The sequence below is a fragment of the Narcine bancroftii genome, chromosome 1, assembly GCF_036971445.1.
Source record: "Narcine bancroftii isolate sNarBan1 chromosome 1, sNarBan1.hap1, whole genome shotgun sequence".
Lineage (NCBI taxonomy): Eukaryota > Metazoa > Chordata > Chondrichthyes > Torpediniformes > Narcinidae > Narcine > Narcine bancroftii.
Genome location: NC_091469.1, coordinates 362,370,875 through 362,392,385, shown reverse-complemented (window position 1 = coordinate 362,392,385; position 21,511 = coordinate 362,370,875). Strand labels below are relative to the sequence as shown.

General features: G+C 41.5%; 1 protein-coding gene across 8 annotated transcripts in view; it reads left to right on the top strand.

The window, feature by feature from the left end:
- Positions 1-21,511, top strand: part of cul1b (cullin 1b) — a 123,364-nt gene that overhangs the window by 26,271 nt on the left and 75,582 nt on the right. For all 8 annotated transcript variants that reach the window (XM_069912406.1, XM_069912420.1, XM_069912414.1 and 5 more), the window contains one exon: positions 20,255-20,429. In XM_069912406.1, coding sequence (XP_069768507.1) covers positions 20,255-20,429 — 175 coding nt within the window. The remainder of the gene's footprint in view (positions 1-20,254; positions 20,430-21,511) is intronic.

Below are 21,511 nucleotides of genomic sequence, written 5' to 3'. Positions count from 1 at the left end.
CAGCTTTAACTCGCTTTGTAATAACTATACAGTAATTACAGCCCGAAAACAGGCCATCTAGGCCCTCCTAGTCTGCACTGAACCAAGTACTCTCCTCTAGTCCTACCTACCTGCACCTTGCCCATAACCCTCCATTCCCTTCCCATCCATGTACCTATCCAATTTTTCCTTAAATAACCAAATTGATCCTGCTGCCACTACTTCTCCCAGAAGCTTATTCCATACAGCCACCACTCTGAATGAAGAAGTTCCCCATCATGTTACTTCTGAACTTTTGCCCTTTAACTCTTAACTCCTGACCTTTTGTATCAATCTCTTACCTTCAAGGGAAAAAGCCTATCCACATCAACTCTATATATCCTCCTCATAATCTTGAGCTGCTTTCAGGTGCAATCGCTCTGAGAATGCTCCTGCAGAAGCGGCTGCGGGTGTGCCCGAATGGATGTTCAAGTGGCAGCGCTGAAGGTGCTGTTCTGGCAACTGAAAGCGCCGGCTGCAGGAGAGGCACCTAGGAGTGAACACCGGCTCCTGTCGACTCTGGCCATTGTCCTGCCTGCTATCAGGGCTGGGGCACCCAGTGCGGGACTTGGGGGCAGGGGCGACCGGCGCAAGACGTCAGGGCCAGGGTGGCCAGCACGGGACTTCGGGTCAGGAGCAGACACGCCCCAGCCGCGAAGTCCTGCGCCAGCCACCCCAGCACCAAAGTCCTGGGCAAGGGCAGCGGGGAGGGAGGTGTCAGGCGCGGGGAGTTGGGTCGCTGGCTGATTGACATCAGCCTACACCCTAGCAGCCACTTTTAGGCTGCCTCTTTTAGGTCCCTCAGGGGACTGCTCGGATGCGGAGATTATACCTCCCCAAGGAGGGTTGGGCGAGTACTCCTCGGGGCCGGGCTTTGCGCTTTCAGGTGGCCTCCCGACCGCCGCACTCGGGTAGAATATGCGGCTTTACATCGGAGTATTCTGGCCACCTGAAAGTGACTTTAAATACCTCTATCAAATCCCCCTTCAACCTTCTACATTCCAAGGATTAAAGGCCTAATCTGCTCAATCTTTCTTGGTAATCTAGATTCTGAAACTCGGGTAACATTTTCGTAAATCTTCTCTGCACTTTCTCTACTTAGTTGATATTCTTCATATAATTCAGTTACCAGAACTTCACACAGTATTCCAAATTTGGCTTCACCAATGCCTTGAACAGTCTCAACATCACCTCCCAACTCCTGTATTCTATGCTTTGATTTATAAAAGCCAGCATATTAAAAGCCTTCTTCACCACCCTATCCACATGAGATTCTACCTTTAGGGAACAATGAACCGTTATTCCTAGATCTTTCTGCTCCACTGCATTCTTCCATGCCCTCCCATTTATTGCTATGCATGTCCTGTTTTGATTATTCCTTCCAAAATGAAGCAATTCACATTTCTCAGCATTAAACTCAGTCTGCCATCTTTCAGCCCACTCTTCAAAGCAGTCCAAATCCTTTCGCAATCTTTGAAAACCTTCTTCATTATCCACAATTCCACCTATTTTGGTATCATTTGCATATTTACTAATCCAATTTATCACCCCCATCTAGATCATTAATGTAAATGACAAACAGCAAGGGACCCAATACAGATCCCTGAGATACACCGCTTGTTACTGGCCTCCAGTCTAACAAACAGTTAACCACTTCGACTCTCTAGCATCTCCCTTCCAGCCTCTTTTGAATTCATTTGACTATCTCAAAGTTAATACCTAGCACCTGAACCTTCCTAGCTAATCTTCTATGCCAGTGGTGGTCAAACCTGCTTCACATAAGAGCCGCATACCATGAACTTCAGATGTTTGAGAGTTGTAACAATCACGCAATCGAAAGCCACACCCACTAACACTATCATTAGCCCCTTTCAGGTGGCCATATTACCCGAATGTAAAGCCGTCTTAAATACCTGAATGCGGCTGTTGGGAGGCCACCTGAAAGCAGAGAACCCATCCCCGAGGTGTACTTATTCAACCCACTTCAGGGAGGTATATTCTCCGCTTCCAAGCGCTCCCCCTCAGCACCTGAAAGCAGCAGCATGAAAGCAGCTTGCCACTTTCAGGTGCCTAGCAGGGGGTGGGCTGACGATAATCAGCTGGTGACCCAACTCCACGTGTCTGACAGCCCCACTACCCGTTGGCCGGCGACCCAACTCCCCACTCCCTAACAGCCCCCTGGCGTGGGACTACGGGGCTGGGGCGGCCGGTGTGGGAGGTTGCCCACCCCAGTATAGTTTTGTTGGGGAAAGTATTTTCCAATCCTTGTCTTGCAAATCATCCATTTGCAAAATACTGATACACTGCAGATAGTGAAGAAGCACTGTTTCAAAGGGAGCAATTTTGCAAAAGATTTTTTTCTAATCAAGTCAACACACCAAATGTTCCCCAATGGTACCTGAAAGCAGCAAGGTGGCTTTCAGGTGCCTAGTAGCTGCAGGCTGCTGACAGTCAGCTGGCGACCTGCTGACAGCCACCCTTCCCACTGTGGACAGCCACTCTCCCCGCGAGCCGCACATTACATGTCAAAGAGCCACATGCTTTCCTCTCATTAAGATTCCTAGTCACTTCTTCAAAAAATTCAACAAGATTGGTCAAACATAACCTTCCATGCACAAACCCGTGTTAGGTGTTCCTGATCAGACCCTGTCTCTCCAGATACTTACATGTATTATCTCTAATAATGCTTTCCATTAACTTGCCTACCACAGACGTCAAACTTACAAGCTTATAATTGCTCGGCTTGCTCCTTGAACCCTTTTTAAACAAAGGAACCAAATTAGCAATGCCCAATCCTCTGGCACTAAACCCATCTCTAATGACATTTGAAAAATCACTGTTAGAGCCACTGCTATTTCCTCACTAACTTATTTTAAGGTCCTGGGGAAAATCCCGTCAGGACTTGAAGATTTAATCACCTTTTATATGCTTCAAAAGCTTCAATACTTCCTCTTTCTTAATCACTACAGTTTCCTTAATTACCCTCTTTGTTTCCTTTACCCCACACAATTCAATATCCTTCTCCTTAGTGAATACCGAAGAAAAGAACTTGTTAAAAATCTCCCCCACCCCATTTGGCTCCACACAGAGTTATCCGTTCTGATTCTTTAAGGGACCAATTTTATCCTTCACTCTCCTTTTGCTATTAACATATTTATAGAAACTTTTTGGATTTATTTTCACCCTGTTTGCTACAGCCACCTTGTACCTTCTTTTAGCTTTTCTAATTTCTTTCTTAAGATTTTTTTTTTTTTTTACATTCAATGTATTCTCCACACATCTTTATTCCTTCTTGTATTTATTGTAGGTCTCCCTCTTTTTTCAAACCAAATATCCAATATCCCTTGAAAGCTTTTGACTCTGCCTTTCATCCTGACAGGAACATAAAGATTTTGGACCCTCAAAATCTCACCTTTTAAAAGACCTCCATTTCTCTACTACATCCTTCCCATAAAACAAATTGTCCCAATCCACTCCTCGTAAATCCTTTCTCATCTCCTCAAATCTAGCTTTTCCCCCACTCAAACCTCAATCTTAGGTCCATAATTACATTGAAGCTAATGGCCCTATGATCACTGGACCCAAAGTGCTCCCCAACTTATAAATCTGTCACCTGACCTATCTCATTCCCCAACGGTAGACCTTTCTCTAGTTGGTACCTCTACATATTGCTGTATAAAACTATCTTGCACACATTTTACAAATTCCAATCCATCCACCCCTTTCACAGAATAGATTTCCCAATCTATATTTGGAAAATTAAAATCCCCCATTATCACAACCCTGTGTTTATTACAAATATCTGCTAGCTCACTACACGTTTGCTCCTCTAGTTCTCATTCCCCATTAGGTGGTCGATAATACACCCCTATAAATGTGACTATCCCTTTTCTCAATTCCACCCATACTGCCTCTCTGGACAAGCCCTCTAATCTATCCTGCCTAAGGACCACTTGAGACCTTTCCCCTGGGGCAAGAAAGGCTCAGGCCCGAAAGGTCGGTAATACATCTTTACCTCCTATGGATGCTGTGAGGCTGTCTGTGTTCCTTCAGCATTTGTTTTTTTTTTACATTTATGCTTTTGCAGTTTCCTGTTGGCCAGCCATTTTTTTAAACCCTCTCCAAGATATTGATCTCCTGCTCTGACCTTCAATTTTTCACAATAATCTTTGATGCAGCACATTATCAAATGTTTTCTAGAAATCTTTAGTATCCACTGGCTCATTCCTATTATTTACAGCAAGATACTTCTGCAAAGAAAACCAATATATTGTTTAATCATTATTTCCCTTTTGCAAAACGGTGTAATTTTTCTTCATTTAGAGATGCAGCATGGTAACAGGTTTTTCTGGCCCACAAGTCTGTGCCACCCAAATATACTATTTAACCTACAAACCCCATATGTTTTTGGAGGGTGGAAGGAAACTGGAGGACCTGGAGGAAACTCATACAGGTCATGGGGAGAACGTACAAACTCCTTACAAACAGCACCAGATTTGAACCCAAATCGCTGGTGCTGTAATAATATTGCGTTAACTGTGACGCTAACCATGTCGCTTATTGAATGCAGAATTATTAAGAAAATTCATGGTAATTGGGCAAAGTGGCCTCCTGTCTTTGGAAGTAATAACTTTTAACACTTTTAAAAATATTAAATAATTAGCAGGTAGTTTCTTGCTTTGTGTCTCCTTTTTTAAAAAAAGAGTTGCATGTCTTTTTCAATAACATGGAACCATGTCCAAACATAAGACATTTTGGGAAATTGTAATCAAAGGATAAATTACTACTTTTCACATGCTGGTTCCTCCTTTTCAGTTTCAGGCTGATAGCATATAATCAGAAGTTTTCAACTGCATACATTGGGTAACAGAAGAGGAGAGATCAAATGGCAAAAGTGATGCTCCCTTTTTAGAAGGGATAAGATGAGAGAATTGTTGCATCTGTGATTGAAAAAGTTTGTATGTGATGCAAATGCAGGATAATCATGTAAAATAGAAAGATTGAGGGGGAAAAAATGCAATTACAGATAAATTAGTAGAGTTTCGGCACTACTGGTCCTATAATTCATGTTCAATCATTGCTTCCAGTGCTGTTTGTGCAGAGCTTGCATGTTCTGACATTGTCTGCCAGGCTGTCCTCTGGATGTTCTGGATTCCTCTTGCATGCCTGGCATGTAGATGAGTGGTGAATGTGGGGGTCTTTGCTTAAGAAGTGTCCAGATGAATACCTGAATTGCTTAGGCACGGAATGCTATGATCATAGTGGGAGATGGGATTAATATGAAAAGAAAGGGTGCATTGGGTTAGATATCCCTTTCCATGCTGTATGATTCTATGACTCCATAATTAAAGAAAGAAAATGGGATTATTGCATTTATGTGCTTGATGATCTGTGAGCTGAGGGCAATTTTCTTGCAGGGAAGTTTCTTGTGAGAATTTTGAAACTAATTACCACCCCATCTACAAAATGGAAAATAATTTGAATGCAAGAAATACTTAACAATGTTGACTTGAGCCCTTCATGGTTAATTGTATTCAAATCTATCAATTTTTAAATATGCGGTATAGGTCTTCATGCATTTCGTGTGGTATCTATGTATTTTAAAACCCCTGGTATCTGGCATCTACGGAGATTGCTAGCTAGATGGTTGATGTGCAAATTTTCCAGTTGCTTACAATGCCAAACTAATACACCAGCATTAATAAAGACAAAGGATGGTGTAAAATGTAAAGTAATTAAAAAAAAACTGTATTGTAGTCCTTAATTATGTAAAGTTCGCTTTAATTCCTGTAACCTACAACATTTAAATTTGAACCTCAATTGCTGGTGCTGTAACAGCATTGTACCAACTTCTACGCTAACTGTGTTGCTGTCATAATTAATTCCCCCCTCCCCCAAGTTTACAGATAAAGCCTTACTAATATACTTAATAATACATTAATAATGATAAAGACTCTTACCAGGCAGGGATAGGGAGACACTTTGGGAGAGTCACCCCAAACGGCAAGTGGCAACAATTAGCTCTTCCTCCTGGCTGATGCCATTTCATTCAAACAACTTTATTCAAAAAGATACTATGAGCAAAGCATGAGCAGGGCACTCTGCTGGGTGAATGCTTGCACCCATCGTCACCAAGGATTTGTATGTTTTTTTAAAAAATTCAACATTTTATTAATTATTATTTATTTCCTTTGGGGTTTTTTTTTGCCAGATGTTTGTGGTTGCTTGAATTCCGGATAAGGGGGATTTTACTGTATTTAAAGTGCTAAAATTTACTGCTGGCCTTGAGAAATAGTGCACTTTCTAATTTGGTGTTTTAATGTCAGCATCATGCAAATTAAATAGAGGTCAATGCATAATACAGGCTGACCCTCAGGATTCAGTTCCTCAGAAATAAACAAGATCATTGAATGTTGATTAACATGGTACAGAATCAGAATGACCCACATCCAGTGGCTAGTTTTGATGGCCTTAAAGTTTCAGTTGATGTAACATTGTTCATTAAGGCAATTTGTTCTATTCATAGTTAAATGACATCAGTTTTCAAAGTAAATCTTTTAAGTTCCCTCCCTCTGAGAACTGCCATCTAGATTTTCAACAGACAATTGATTCTTGGGAGTCTTATTTATCTTTCAGTTAACTAATTTCTACCTTTGATAACTCCTAAAGATATTTGCATTTCTTATCTTGAAATTTCCATAAAGTTGCAATTCTGTAAGTTTGATCTTTTGTAACCCAGAGAGCCTCTTGTAAAGCTCAAAGCTTTATAAATACTATAATTCCATTACATCGACAGGACATGTTTTAGTATGGTACGGTTGCTGAAGAGAAATGGATTGGCAGTCAATCCACAAGACCACAGTGGAAGAGAGGATCACTGAAGTCTCTCTTTTATCCAACCCTCCCCCCCCCCCCCCCATCCCCATCCCCATCCCCCTCTCCACCAATTGAAATGATCCACCAGGATTGTTGTCTAAAAAGGGCACTGAAAATCATTGAGGACCCCCTTCTTCCCTGCACACAGCACTTTTTAGCTGCTCCCATCGGGGGCTGGGTGGGTGGGAAATAAAGATACAGGAGTATCATAGCCATCACCACCAGGATGAGGAACTGCTTCTCCCTACAGGCAGTGAGACTCCTGAATGACTAAATCACTCGCACTAACCATAGGAGACTCTCATATTCACAAAACTATTTATTTGTGTATGGGTGTTATGTTGGATTGTACATCAACGTGTTTTGAACCGAAGACCAGAGAATGCTGTTTCGTCGGGTTGTACTTGTACAATCAAATGTCAATAAATTTGACTTGACAACTTTCCTCAGATCCTATCTCAGCACACAAGGGTCAAATTAAAGTGGCCAATTAACCTACGAACTTGTACATCCTTGAATGTGGGAGAAAATTGGAGCACCAAGAGAAAACGTGCCTTGTTCCAGGGAAAGCATGCAAATTCCATGTAGAGACAATGGCCAAGGTCACAATTGCCCCTGGGCTATTGGAGCTGTAAAATGGTTGCTCTACTAGCTTTTCCACTATGCTATTCCAGTACTATATGTGCAATTAACCTGACCCAATCATGTTAATGTTGAGATGTTGTAAGAATATCTAAATGTCTCTGATGCACGAAACAGTGAAATTTTGAAACTGCTTTCAATGCAGTATTTTTAAGTACAATTTATGAACAAGATTTAAACTGATTTATAACATCAAAAATATAATAAAATAATTTAAGATAAAGAAAGAAGTTGTAATTACCTCCTCTAAATTGCTTGGTCAGGAATCTTGGATTACAGGAATAGAATTGCATGGTGATATCATGTGGATCCCTGTCATGCATTGATTGGATTCTATCAACAGGTTTCATCCCAGTTCCAATGTTCAGAATCATTTGCAATTTTCACTTTAGTATTGCCTTATTTTTTAAACATTATTTCTGAAATTGTAAAAACACTTATTTTTTAATTATTTTAGACCATTGGAAAACTTTTTTTAAAAATCTAATTTTAATGTAAGTTAATAAATTCTTGGATATTTGTAAATACGCTAATAGAAGTTTCTAAACAAATATTTTAACTGAAAGTTTCTAAATTAAAAAACTATTTTCTTGGCCATTTTTGTTTTAAATAAAATTAAAAAAGAGAGTATAAACAAAGTGCTAGAGATGGAGTAAGCTTGACAGCATTTGTGGAGAGGGAAATCTGAAGAGTTATTCAAGAGGACTCTTCACAATTATATTGGCAGGGAAGAAGGTCAGTGGAAGATCTATGATGGGATAAAAAGATATTAGTGTTCATTTAATTTTTTTCTGCAAAACTATCTTCTATTTAAATATTAGGGAAAAGAAAATAAACCCAAAGTTTTTGGTTCTCTTCGTGAATTCAGTGGCAGCTATCTGAAACATAACTGGGCCATTTGTAAAGGTTGAGTCATATTTGAATTTGAGATCAGTTTTGGTTAATGTACTGAATAATCAGCAAAATCAGGAATTTCCACTTGTAATCACGAGTTTTGCCATCCATCAGCTCTCCTGTGACCCTCCTCTGCTTTTGGAACAGTCTTGCATGGACCATACAATGGACGACAAGCTGGTTTCACTTATTCTGCTTTAATGCTCCTCGGTAACTCATTGAGTCTCCTGCATTTGCTAACATACATCAGATTTTAGTTAATCAAACCCTTGAATTTGTTTTCATTTTTATTCAAATTCTCCATGTTGCGTAACTGTAGAAATTATTTCTATTAATTTAACTCTGAGGAATCATTGCTGGTTTAATTCTAGTATCTTGATCGTTCTTGCTTTTAATCATTCCAGCATATACAGCCATGCCTTCACCTGCCAGTTCCATAGGATCTGGAATTTCCTTGCTAATCCCTCTGGCTCTGCACCTCTTTCCACTTTTAAAGTATTAAAATCGGGGGGCATAGCGTGATAGCGTAGGGAGAAGATGTGGAAAACATACCCTCCTGGCAGAATTTTAAAAAACCCATATTAAAGTGCTTAAATGGTTTTAAAAATTACAGATTATGTTGTTGAAATACCAAACTCTCAATAATGAGGAAAACTAAAGCTCAAGCAACTAAGAAAATGGCTACCAAATCAGCTACAATGTCGGAAGAAACGTGGCCTACCTCAACATTGAAGCCTGGGGACTTGATTTCTTTACAGCCCCGACCTCAATGGCAGTCTGTGGGTAGGGCCTTTTCACCCTATTAAACATAATTTTCAGCTTATCACTTTGAATACAATGATTTATTTTGCATCAAGGCTAGGCCTCTGACAGTCTGTGATCAAAACAAACAGGAAGATTAAATGTTCTTGGTACACAGATGTCCTTTCTTCAGATAACAGCATCTCTGGCCCCTCGGTGGAATTTAGCTTATGTCTGCTGATTCTAAAACACAAGCAGGTTCTCAGCCTTGCAAAACCAAGAGCAGCAAATTAAAAAAACAGGTTAGAATCTTCCATTACACCATCCTGTAATAGGAACATAGGAACTAGGAACAGGAGTAGGCCAAAAATGGCCCATCGAGCCTGCTCCGCCATTCAATACGATCATGGCTGATCTAATTTATGACCTAACTCCACCTACCTGCCTTCTCCCCATATCCCCTAATTCCTCTATCATTTAAAAATTTATCTAACCGAATTTTAAATATGTTTAATGAGGCAGCCTCAACCACTTTATCAACTATTTTATCAAGGCCCTCCCCAACATTCGCATCCTTAACTCCGCACTTGGGCATGCAGGACGTGTCTTCCACTGTGAAGACTGACACAAAATATTTGTTTAATGCCTCAGCCATTTCCTCATTTTTTGCTACCAGTTTTCCTTTCTCATCCTCCAAGGGTCCTATGTTAACTCTGGCCACCTGTTTTATATATTTATAAAATTTTTTGCTTTCTGTTTTTATATTTTGTGCCAATTTACTTTCCTAATCCTTTTTCCCATTTCTTATTACCTGCTTTGTAACCCCTTGTTGTCTCAAAGTTTTCCCAATCTTCCAGTTTCCCACTGCTCTTTGCAGCTTTGTACACCTCCGCCTTCAATTTTATACTCTCCTTTATTTCCTTTATTAACCACAGTTGATTTTTCCCTCCCTTGCAGCCCTTTTTCCTGACCGGAATATACTTTTGTTGAGCATTACAAAATATTTCTTTGAAAATCTTCCACTGTTCTTCAACTGTTTCATCAATTAGCCTGTGCTCCCAGTCCACTCTGCCCAATTCCTCCCTCATCCTATGGTAGTCACCCCTGTTTAAGCATAATATATTAGTTTTAGATCTAACTATTTCCCCTTCCATCTGAATGAGAAATTCAATCATACTATGATCGCTATTTCCCAGATGGTCTCTGACTATTACATCATTTACTCTACCTATCTCATTGCACAACACTAGATCCAGGAGAGCATTTTCACTTGTGGGTTCCTTAACATTCTGCTGGAGAAAGCTATCGCGGATGCATTCTATGAAGTCCTCTTCCAGACTCCCATGACCAACTTGATTTTCCCAATCTATGTGGAAGTTAAAGTCCCCCATGACGACTGCTGTATCATTATTACATGCCTCACTTATCTCTCTATTTCCTGTGCCACTAAACTATTATATGGTGGGCGATTAGATAACACCCACCAATAATTTTTTCCCTTTGTTATTCTTTATCTCTACCCAAATGGACTCAACATTATGCTCTTTAGATCTTGTATCATTCCTCACTACTGCCTGGAGCTCATCTTTGATTAAGAGTGCAACTCCACCTCCCTTACCATCCTGTCTATCTCTTTGTACCACCTGATACCTTTGAAAGTTTAATTTCCATTTAGGATCACCTTGTAGCCATGTTTCCGTGATGGCTACCAAATCATAGGCATGGGTACCGATTTGCGCCTCAAGTTCACTAACCTTATTTCTAATACTGCAGGCATTCAGATAAAGTGCCCTTATGCTCTTTGTCCTTTTAATTTCTAGTGACTTCTGTAACCTTTTCTTTTGATTTTTCTGCCCACTATTTTTCTTTGTAATTTTCTTAACACTATCATTGACCCGAAAACTCACTGCACCATCTGATTTTTTTATTTTCTCCTCCCAACATTACTTTTCCTATTTTACTTTTCCTGGCCATTACTTTATCTTCCCTACCCTTTTTCCTATCACTCTGGTTCCCATACCCCTGCCAAATTAGTTTAAACCTCGCCCCACTGCTGTACCAAACATACTTGCCAAAATGTTGACAACTTTTGGATTTAGGTGCAACCCGTCCCTCTTGTAAAGATCATGTCTTCCTCAAAAGAGATCCCAATGATCCAAGAAGCCAAATCCTTGCCTTGTACATCAGCACCTCAGCCACACGTTCATTTTCCTTATCCTTACATTCTTTTCATCACTTGCATTTGGAACAAGTAGTAATCCCGAGATCACCACCCTAGCGTTCCTGTCTTTCAGCTTTCGTCCCAGCTCACTGTAATCCCTTTTCATTACCTCCTCCTTTTTCTTGTCAATGTCGTTTGCACCCATATGTACCAAGACATCAGGCTGCTCTCCCTCTCCTCTCAGAATATTTGGACCCGATTTGTGATATCTCATACCCTTGCACCAGGGAGGCAGCACACCATGCGGGTATACTTATCTGGCTCACAGAACCTCCTGTCCGTACCCCTGACAATGGAGTCCCCAATAACTACTGTATTTCTCCTTTTCCTTTTCTTTTGCACCACTCTGCCAGGCTCATTGCCATTGACCTGGTGCCTGTGGCCATCTTCTGTCCGGTCATCTCCCTCAACAGAATCCAACACAACATAACTGTTGCTGAGTGGGATAGTCACTGGTGTGCTCTCAGTTTTTCTCGCTTTTTTCTTCCCCCCCCCCCCCCCCCCCGACGGTTTCCCACTTACCTGACACGGATTCTGGAGTGTTTATCGCCCTGAAAGTTGAGTCGATTAACTCCTCACTCTCCCTTATAAGCTGCAGGTCATCAATCTGCAACTCCATATCCCTAATTCGCTCCCTTAGTAATTGCATCTTGGTACACCTGGTGCAGATGTGGCCATTTGGGAGGGTGGAGGTCACCCATTGTTCCCACATCTGACACCCAGTACAGAGCACTAACCCTATTGGCATGACTCTGAATACGAAGGCAAATAACTCAGCTTACCTTTTCTCCTTGCCTGCTTTCGCCAAAGCCTGATAAGCCAAAACCAGGAAGTCTCACTCCTTCACTGCTCCACTCACTCACTGAGCCACTCCTCGCTGGCCGCTCCCTCCCCTTTCACTCCTTTTATTGGCCCCTTGACCAATTAACCCTGTCACTTTCAGCAAGCTCCTCCTTCTCTGATTTACACCCCGACTCTCTCCAAGCTCCTCTTCCGACTCCCAGCCGAACCAAGTAGGCTTAAGCCCCAGTAAGCCCCCAACTTTAATAGCTTATCTTCTCCTCACTTTCAGCAAGCTCCTCCTCCTCTGACTCACTTTCAGCAAGCTCCTCCTCCTCCTCTGACTCACTTTCAGCAAGCTCCTCCTCCTCCTCTGACTCACTTTCAGCAAGCTCCTCCTCCTCTGACTCACTTTCAGCAAGCTCCTCCTCCTCTGACTCACTTTCAGCAAGCTCCTCCTCCTCTGACTCACTTTCAGCAAGCTCCTCCTCCTCTGACTCACTTTCAGCAAGCTCCTCCTCCTCTGACTCACTTTCAGCAAGCTCCTCCTCCTCTGACTCACTTTCAGCAAGCTCCTCCTCCTCTGACTCACTTTCAGCAAGCTCCTCCTCCTCTGACTCACTTTCAGCAAGCTCCTCCTCCTCTGACTCACTTTCAGCAAGCTCCTCCTCCTCTGACTCACTTTCAGCAAGCTCCTCCTCCTCTGACTCACTTTCAGCAAGCTCCTCCTCCTCCTCTGACTCACTTTCAGCAAGCTCCTCCTCCTCTGACTCACTTTCAGCAAGCTCCTCCTCCTCTGACTCACTTTCAGCAAGCTCCTCCTCCTCTGACTCCCAGCCGAACCAAGTAGGGTTAGGGTTAATATTTGAGACATAACTGAAATATAACCCTTGTCTGGTACCTTCATAAGAAAAGTCTCAAATTTAGTCATTTCAGGTAAAATCGTATCTCTACCAAACTCATGCTTTACCAAGGATCGAATTTGATAATAAAGAAACAAAGAATTCTTATCAATACCATAACTGTCCCTCATCTGATCAAAAGATAAAAATTGACCTTCTTTAAAACAATCTCCCAAATTTTCCACATCTTTAAATCTCCAATATAATGAACTTCGATTATGTATTGAGAAAGAAATAAGTTGATTATTATACAACGGAGTCAAGGCCGACAATTCACCACTAGAACCTATCATTTTCTTTTCCTTTGTCCATAGCTTCATTAAATGTTTTAATATAGGCACATTATGTTGCTGTAACAAATTTACATTCCATCTAAACAAAAATTGATGTATTTCAAATACAAAAATATTTGCCATCTCAATTTTGGCCCAACTAGGGGGCCGTTCCAAATCCATCAATGAACTAATAAATTTAAGTTGGGCTGCTTCATAATAATTTCAAAAATGTGGTAAACGTAGTCCCCCTAGGTCATATTTCCAAGTTAATTTATTCAAGGCTACTGTTGAAAATTTACAGCTCCATTTTAAAAACTCCCTAACCATTTTATTCAAATCTCAAAAGAAATATTATCAAATAAATATGGAATAGATTGATCTGTATTTTTCATTTTGGTAAATATTGTCCCAATCTATTAGCTAGCACGATTGCCAATATTTTATAATCAGCATTAAGAAATGATATAGTGTCGCATCTGCTGTGGAAGCGCTACCATATAAAGAGACTTCCACACAAGGTGAGTGTAAAACAAAGACTGACTTTACTGGTTTGAATTCCCCGTGTGACCGTGTTGGCCATTCCACTTCCAGTGGCGTAGACTCAGACATCTGGAAGTGACTTCATCGTGTCGCGGTGTCACTCTCCGGCCGGGTGGCCACTACACGAAAGTGAAGGGCTCCTTAGCCCTCACATGGCGCTAGGCGTGGGCTCCTTGTTGGCAGTAAAGCGGAGCCCACACCATCTTGGACCGGCCGCGTGTTGCGATGATTCAGCCCATTTACTCGCCAGGTTGCTCAGCCTACTACACTAACCCCCTCCCCAGAATCGCCGCTGCTCTCTGAGCAATCTGACAGTCTCTGGGTGGTCTACCTCTGCTCTTGACCAGGGGGCCAGGGCTGGGGCTGGCAGGTCGGTGTCCAGGTGTGTGTTACTTTGAGGCGATTGACTGTGAATCTGTCCTATCAGCCGCTGATATCCAATGTGAACACCATGCCATCTCTTCACAGTACCTTGAAGGGGCCTTCGTATGGTGGGGGGGGAGGGGTCCCTGGCTGTCCTTTGCGTATGAAAATGTAGTGTGTGGATTGTAGATCCACTGGAACCTGGCTGGGTGGAGAGCTGTATCTGGCCGGTGGTGGGGTGGGGGGGGGGGGGGTGGGGTCGTCCACTTGCTTGCTCTCTCAGCCTCTGCAGGATGTCTAATGTGCTGGTCTGTGGGTCAGGGATATTGAAATATAGGTCCCCTGGGAAGATAAGCAGTGCGCCGTACACCATCTCTGCAAACGATGTCGGAAGGTCCTCCTTCGGTTTAAAAAAAAATATATAATTTTTACTTCGACCCATTGCAAACATTCTTCACAGTCTTATTTGGCAGCCTTAATCTTTTCATAAACCTTGCAGGAAGTCTTCCACCTTGTTCTTAGTCTTGGAAAAATCACTGATTACCTTCTGCTACTATGGCCCTCAGAGTCCCGGGGTATATCATCAAATATTTCAAGTTTTTGGAATGCAATTGTCTTTTTGCATTGTCAAACTCCATCCTCTGCTTTATCAAAGTAGGACTAAAATCTTGAAAAAAAAATAGTACATTTTCATGGTCAATCTTAGGCAGGCCATTATTTTGCTTAGAGTATTCATGCTGCTCCTGGATTTGTCTCCCGTTCCTGGTAACTCAAAAGTCTTACCAGGTCCGTCCATAATTGTTGATCGCCGGCTCTCCTAGGTCCGAGGGTCCAGTGACCCCTTTAAATATATAATTTTTCTCTGAATTTGTCTTCTCCCCACACTTGTGGGGTCCATGTTTCAAAAAGTTCACTGGACCTCTTCCCTCAATCCCTTCTTTCACTCTGATAATTCAAACATTATTTCATCTGCTAAAATTCTCTATGTGGTTGATCTTGTCCAGCAGACCTTGTATGTTTGACTCCCATTTCTTAAGTCTTCAACGATTTCTTTAATTTCAGTCATTCTTTCAGTCATGTGTCTCATTGCATTTTCAACGCCTGCAAATTGATTGCTCAAGTTTTCCATTTTTTTCCAGAATAATATTTAGTTCTTGTCTCGACTCCCCAAGTTCTGCTGGGGTCAACCGGTCCTGAGGCCACTCTTACGCTGCTCCTTTTTAGGCTGTCATTTGATGTTCCTGGCTGAATAGAAACTTTCTCGATATTTATTTTTTGTTCTCAGCTGTCTTGGGTTCTTAGTACTTGCTTTGTCCATTTTTTTTAGTGAAAAAATTCTTAATTTTAAGATTGTAACTGTCTTTTTAATAGTCTTCATGGAGAGCTCGATCAAAACACTTCTTAAGTCCTTTGCATGGCCGTGCCCCCGAATGTGATCAGTTTAGCATACACTTATTGGTGTTTTAAAAAATATCATTACCTTGAAATAAAGTGGTTGACATGGTAGAGATGTCCAAGCAACTTTCAGAAATGATATACTTTCAGATGAAGCAGTTGCCTTTTTAAAATGTAGATGAGGAATTTCTTCTTTCAGACGGTCATGACTCTAGAATTTGCTATCCCAAAGATCTGTGGCAGCAAAGTCAGTGAATATGAGATTCACAGATACAGTACAACTCTGGTGATCCAAAGTCGGATTCTCCAAAATAGGATTCTCGAAATCCTCATTTATCCAAAATTTTTTCAGAACCAAACTGATCTTGCAGGTTAAAAAAAAGATTCAGTCGGCATGAAATTAGAACAATTGTCCTAGTTTCAGGTAACCCTCTCCCCTCGCTCTTACCATTTCTTCTTTATCTTCCCCTATTGACTTTTCTCTCCAACTCTCCCTCTCAATCTATGTGCCACTGTCTTCCAGCCACAAGGGTTTGGAATAATCCCTTGTCCTAGCGTCATCAAGGAGAGTGGCCACCCAGGCAGGAGCAGGATCTCCTCAGTGGCCTCGTGTCCCCTTCCCTCCCTCCTCAGCTCACCGGAACTCCTGATGCTGAATCAGAACCTTCCCCTCGCCTACTGCACACACACACACCCACACACACATACACACACACACACACACACACACACACACACACACACACACACACACACACACACACACACACACACACACACACACAAATATTATTTTAATGCCTAAAACGTCTTCCATTGTTGTTTGTTGTTTAAACATTTTAATGTCAGTGATTTACTGTTGCTACTGTTTATTTAAGTTAATTTAAATAGCACATTTAAAACCATTTGCATTGACCAAAGTGCTGTACAGATCAAAAATTATTTCTTAACTTAAGCAGTTATTTAAAGCGCAGTATAAAACGGGTACCTGAGGTTTAGAGTTGTACATAAAAACTGACACCAATCACTTCCAAACACTTGTGAGTAAAAATACAACTTTAGCCTGGATTTAAGAATTGAAGGGTATTTAAAAAAAATGACCAGTTATTTGGAAAAAAATCAGGCCCGGACCTGATCATTTTGGATAATCGGAGTTGTACAGTATTTAAATTGCAAAGGGAATTGAAGGGTATAGTGTGTAAGCAAGAAACTTTGATGTTGCAGCCAAAATTGAATCCGCTATGATCTTGCTAAACAATGGAACTGCACCAGTTTCTGATTTTTCTCAGTTATTCCCAGAATTATGAGAATGTCCTCTACCAGTTTCGGTAAGAACATAACAAGCATAAGAAATGAGAGAAGGAGTAGGGTCATTGTCCTGTTCAGCCGGCTCCACTATTCAATAAGATCATGGTTGATGTAGCAGTGGACTCCACTCCACCTACTCACCTTTTCCCCATAACCCTTAATTTCCCTACTGTGCAAAAAATCTATCCAACTTGAATCTATTTTAATAAGGCAGCCTCAACTGCTTATTTGGGTAGAGAATTCAACAGATTTAAAAAAAAAAAACAATCTCCTCCTGATCGCCTTGTGATGTCAAGATTGATACCAAATTATCAGAACTGTTTTAAAATTACCGTTTAATGATTTGCTATAATGAAATAGCTGGCTAGACATCTGAGTAGTGGTTTAAAAATCAGTAGAACAAATTATTTTCTGTTTGAAGCAGATTTTCTGAACCAGATGGATTTTTATAACAATTTAGAGATACTGCACAATAGCAGGTCAATCTGGCCCATTACCCTGCACTACCCATGTGACCAATTAACAAATTAACAATGTACACCTTTGAAACGTGGGAGGAAACTGGAACACCCGGTGGAAACACACGCAGATATGACAAGAAAGTGCAAACTAATTACAGACAGTGCAAGATTTGAATGTGTGGTCGTTGGTGGTGTCTTCTTTCTTTGGCTTGACTTCGCGGACGAAGATTTATGGAGGGGGTAAATGTCCACGTCAGCTGCAGGCTCGTTTGTGACTGACAAGTCCGATGCGGGACAGGCAGACACGGTTGCAGCGGTTGCAGGGGAAAATTGGTTGGTTGGGGTTGGGTGTTGGGTTTTTCCTCCTTTGCCTTTTGTCAGTGAGGTCGGCTCTGCTGCCTTCTTCAAAGGAAGTTGCTGACCGCCAAACTGTGAGGCGCCAAGATGCACGGTTTGAGGCGATATCAGCCCACTGGCGGTGGTCAATGTGGCAGGCCCCAAGAGATTTCTTTAGGCAGTCCTTGTACCTTTTCTTTGGTGCACCTCTGTCACGGTGGCCAGTGGAGAGCTCGCCATATAACACGATCTTGGGAAGGCGATGGTCCTCCATTCTGGAGACGTGACCCACCCAGCGCAGCTGGATCTTCAGCAGCGTGGACTCGATGCTGTCGACTTCTGCCATCTCGAGTACTTCGACGTTAGGGATGAAAGCGCTCCAATGGATGTAGAGGATGGAGCGGAGACAACGCTGGTGGAAGCGTTCTAGGAGCCGTAGGTGATGCCGGTAGAGGACCCATGATTCGGAGCCGAACAGGAGTGTGGGTATGACAACGGCTCTGTATACGCTTATCTTTGTGAGGTTTTTCAGTTGGTTGTTTTTCCAGACTCTTTTGTGTAGTCTTCCAAAGGCGCTATTTGCCTTGGCGAGTCTGTTGTCTATCTCGTTGTCGATCCTTGCATCTGATGAAATGGTGCAGCTGAGATAGGTAAACTGGTTGACCGTTTTGAGTTTTGTGTGCCCGATGGAGATGTGGGGGGGCTGGTAGTCATGGTGGGGAGCTGGCTGATGGAGGACCTCAGTTTTCTTCAGGCTGACTTCCAGGCCAAACATTTTGGCAGTTTCCGCAAAGCAGGACGTCAAGCGCTGAAGAGCTGGCTCTGAATGGGCAACTAAAGCGGCATCGTCTGCAAAGAGTAGTTCACGGACAAGTTTCTCTTGTGTCTTGGTGTGAGCTTGCAGGCGCCTCAGATTGAAGAGACTGCCATCCGTGCGGTACCGGATGTAAACAGCGTCTTCATTGTTGAGGTCTTTCATGGCTTGGTTCAGCATCATGCTGAAGAAGATTGAAAAGAGGGTTGGTGCGAGAACACAGCCTTGCTTCACGCCATTGTTAATGGAGAAAGGTTCAGAGAGCTCATTGCTGTATCTGACCCGACCTTGTTGGTTTTCTTGCAGGAGAATCATGTGGAGGAACTTTGGGGGGCATCCGATGTGCTCTAGTATTTGCCAAAGCCCTTTCCTGCTCATGGTGTCAAAGGCTTTTGTGAGGTCAACAAAGGTGATGTAGAGTCCTTTGTTTTGTTCTCTGCACTTTTCTTGGAGCTGTCTGAAGGCAAAGACCATGTCAGTAGTTCCTCTGTTTGCACGAAAGCCGCACTGTGATTCTGGGAGAATATTCTCGGCGACACTCGGTATTATTCTATTTAGGAGAATCCTAGCGAAGATTTTGCCTGCAATGGAGAGCAGCGTGATATTGTGCTAACCCAGAATCTTGACATGTTATTAATTTCTCCAATGCTGTATTGCAATTTGAACATACTTCAGTCCTATGGTCACATAGTAGTTTTAGTAAGCTTTTTTTCACAACTGCAATGTGATATTTGAAATGTATATTCCAATGGATTAGTTTATAAGACTGAACATGCCAATGTGTGAGAAAAGTTTGAAATCTATATAGAAACTGACAGCTCTGCTAAACTGGTCTTTGCTTTATTTGTGATCTATCATGATTTGAGCTTTTAAACTTGGCATTGTATCTTAAAATTGCTATGCTTGTAGTTTAAAAGCAAACTAATATGATAATTCTGTGTTACATATTGTTATGTAAACCAATAAAAGACTAACTGTTGTATAACCTAATAAAATTATTAAAATATTAATCCCAAAAAATTTGAACTAATATCTTTGTTTTATAGTTTGCTCTCAAGTTTTTCAGTTTTTTATTTCTTGAGTCTAATTGGATGACTTTATCCATGCAGTATGAAATGAACAGTGTTCAATTTGGTTGTGAAGTTGTAAGGATGGGATTTTTATTCTTTATGATTCACTCCTCTTTCAGTTTAGAATTTTAAAAAATTATAGTTAATAGTTGGTGATTAATCTGTTTGCCATTTTCAATTTATTTTCACACCCCTGAAAGTGGACTGTTACAATTACTGCTTATTAATTTCACACAATAATGAAGCATCCCTATGTTATTGCAGATTATTACTGAGGATGTTAACTCTTTATTAAAACCACCAAATAGTAATTTCTTAATGTAATATCTTGGCTATTTACATGCCCATATCCTGTTTGTGGTAGAATCTAGGTTCACAAACTTTAAACCACCTTGCATTTAACCTTGATCTCAAATGTAATTTGAATAGGATTATCTTGTCAGATGTAGCTACAAGAAAAAAAAAATCCAATATTTCAATACTGTTGTGTTGACTTTCCATGAATATTTGCCATTATTTATGAAATGCTAATGAATGAGTTAAAGGAGCTGAACATATTGTCCAATTTGTTAAGATGGAGAAAAAAATTGTTTCTACTGCCCTTAACCTCTACTGCAGCCACGTCTATAACTATTGTACCAGTGTCCATCAGTCAAATCAAGCACGGGGAGGAGGAACAACTGCTACCAAAAAACAGAAGGGTCAGACCCCAGGGGGTGCTCAGTTTGTAGGGCTGGAACTCTACAAACGTCTAAAAGAGTTTCTGAAAAATTACTTGACAAATCTTCTAAAGGTAAGACTTTTTTTTTGTGCAAAGCTGTAGTTTAAAAAAAACTTGATTAATTCATGTGTTATCCTGTCATGAGTAGCCAAAGAATACAGATCAAATTTGCAATTTAGAAGAATGAGAAGTGATCTTATTGAACATGTAAGACCCTGAGGGAACCTGATGTGAGTTGTTTCCTCTTGTATGGTCTTGAATGAGGACATTTATTAAAAGTTTAGGGGCAGACTCGTACCAGATGGGTACAGGCCCTTGAACCCAACCTGTCCATACTGACCAAGTTGGCATTCTGAGCGAGTCCTATTTGCTTGCATTTAGTCCATATTCTTCTAATCCATTCCAATCCAGATGTCTTTTGAACAATGTATTGTTCGTGCTTCTATGTACTTGTTTGGCAGCCCATTCCGGGTATGTAAAAGTGTCTTAGTGGAAAAAAATTGTCCCTCAGCTTCCTTTTAAATATCTTGCCTCTCACCTTGAACCTGCATCCTCTTGTCTGCAGTCATTTTTCCTGGATGTCATGGCCATTGTAAATCTTTATAAGGTCGTCACTCAGCCTCCTACTGTTTAGGGAATAAAGACCCAACCTCCCCCTATTACTCAAGCTTTCTAGCCCTGTGAACTTCCTGGTGCATCTCCTCCACACACTTTCCAACTTACTGATCTCCTTCCTATAGCTAGGTGAGTAGAACCACAATGAGAAACTTTCTCTGTCTTTCCTTATCCCTCTGTCTCCTTTCTTCAGCTCCCCTCCTCTTCCCTCCCCTCTCCATTCAGAGTTATTCCCTCCTATAATTTCTCAGCCTTTTTTTCTCTTCTACCCCCCAACCCAACCATATCCACATAACTTCTTAACTTTTAGCCTGTACTTCTCCTCATGCCCTGTCTTCCCTCCTCCTCCTCTCCTCTCTTCTGCCACCTTTTTATTCAGGTGCCTGCCTGCTTTGTTGCTCATACCTTGACAGAAGGGCTTGGGCCCAAACCCTTGGTTACCCTTTACTTCCTATAGATGCTGCATGTCCTTCAATGACACTGTCTAAAGACTTTCCTATTCACTTAAGAGATAGAGGTAGGGATGGAAAAGACAGGGA